Source organism: Haplochromis burtoni, unplaced genomic scaffold, assembly GCF_018398535.1.
Source record: "Haplochromis burtoni strain Fernald_Lab_line unplaced genomic scaffold, NCSU_Asbu1 Contig_2564, whole genome shotgun sequence".
Classification (NCBI taxonomy): Eukaryota; Metazoa; Chordata; class Actinopteri; order Cichliformes; family Cichlidae; genus Haplochromis; species Haplochromis burtoni.
Window position 1 is genome coordinate 2509 of NW_024584925.1, and position 932 is coordinate 3440.

The 932-nt window shown below is 42.4% G+C and overlaps 1 protein-coding gene across 1 annotated transcript in view; it reads right to left on the bottom strand.

The window, feature by feature from the left end:
* Nucleotides 1-6: 6 nt before the first annotated feature.
* Nucleotides 7-932, bottom strand: part of LOC102297720 (calmodulin-binding transcription activator 2) — an 8981-nt gene continuing 8055 nt past the window's right edge. Inside the window, exons 7-8 of the mRNA XM_042217680.1 lie at nt 317-445; nt 7-240 (exon numbers count right to left, since the gene is read on the bottom strand). Coding sequence (XP_042073614.1) covers nt 186-240; nt 317-445 — 184 coding nt within the window. The 3' untranslated portion in view covers nt 7-185. The remainder of the gene's footprint in view (nt 241-316; nt 446-932) is intronic.

Genomic DNA, 932 nt, shown 5'->3' on the forward strand with positions numbered 1-932 from the left:
ATAGATCAGTAGATAGATAGAGTTGGCGTGGGGTAAGGCATCTCTCCGTCACTGTCCTTCTCTCCATCTGTCGTTTCCTCGTTTGGTTTTTCTCTTTGTATACATCAAACTAAACCTGCCGAACTTTCTCGTTCCCGCCGTCATCCCTCTCCCCGCTGGAGGAGAGGAGAAAAGGTTGAAATGGTTTAGGTGGTCAGTCCTCTCCTCTCCAGCTCCCTCGTCTGTTTCAGCTCTTTGATCCTGTAAAAATATATTTAAAACTCAATTCGAGCTGACAGAAAAAATATCATTATAATTTTAAAATTCCTCCTGTTACCTGTGTCTGCAGCGCCGCAGAAACCTCATGATCTTGCGGGCTGCCTGGTCCTGTTTCTTTGTCAGAAACGACCCCCTTAATGACAACGAGAAAAGAAAATATCTGTCATCAGTGTGTGTTTCTAAACCTCACAACTTAAGAGATCTAACTCAAACGAAACCCTTATCTTAAAGTTTAAATTGGGCCCTCTGTGGTCACTTTGATCAATTATGCTCTGCTCTCTGGCTCTTTACCCAGGTGCTCTGAACAGCAGATATTCAACCTCTGCTAAGAACTGCACACCACAGACAAGCTACAGACCCATTTTGAAACTTCCCATCATTACAGAAATATTAGAAAAAGCTGTTTGGTCACAAGTAAGTAAGGCACTTGAGACGCATAATATTCTTGATAACTTTCAGTCAGGTTTCAGGAAGTTACACTCCACAGGAACAGCTCTCCTTAAAGTCACAAATGACCTTCTGATGGCAGCGGATACGGGTTACTGCAAGGCTTTCAACTCACACTCAAAGTCTCACATATCACTCCACTGTTAGTTGCAATGGCTTGTGGTTAGCTACAGATATCAGTTTAAAATCCTCACTCTTAATTTATGGCCTTAAAAATGCATCACACA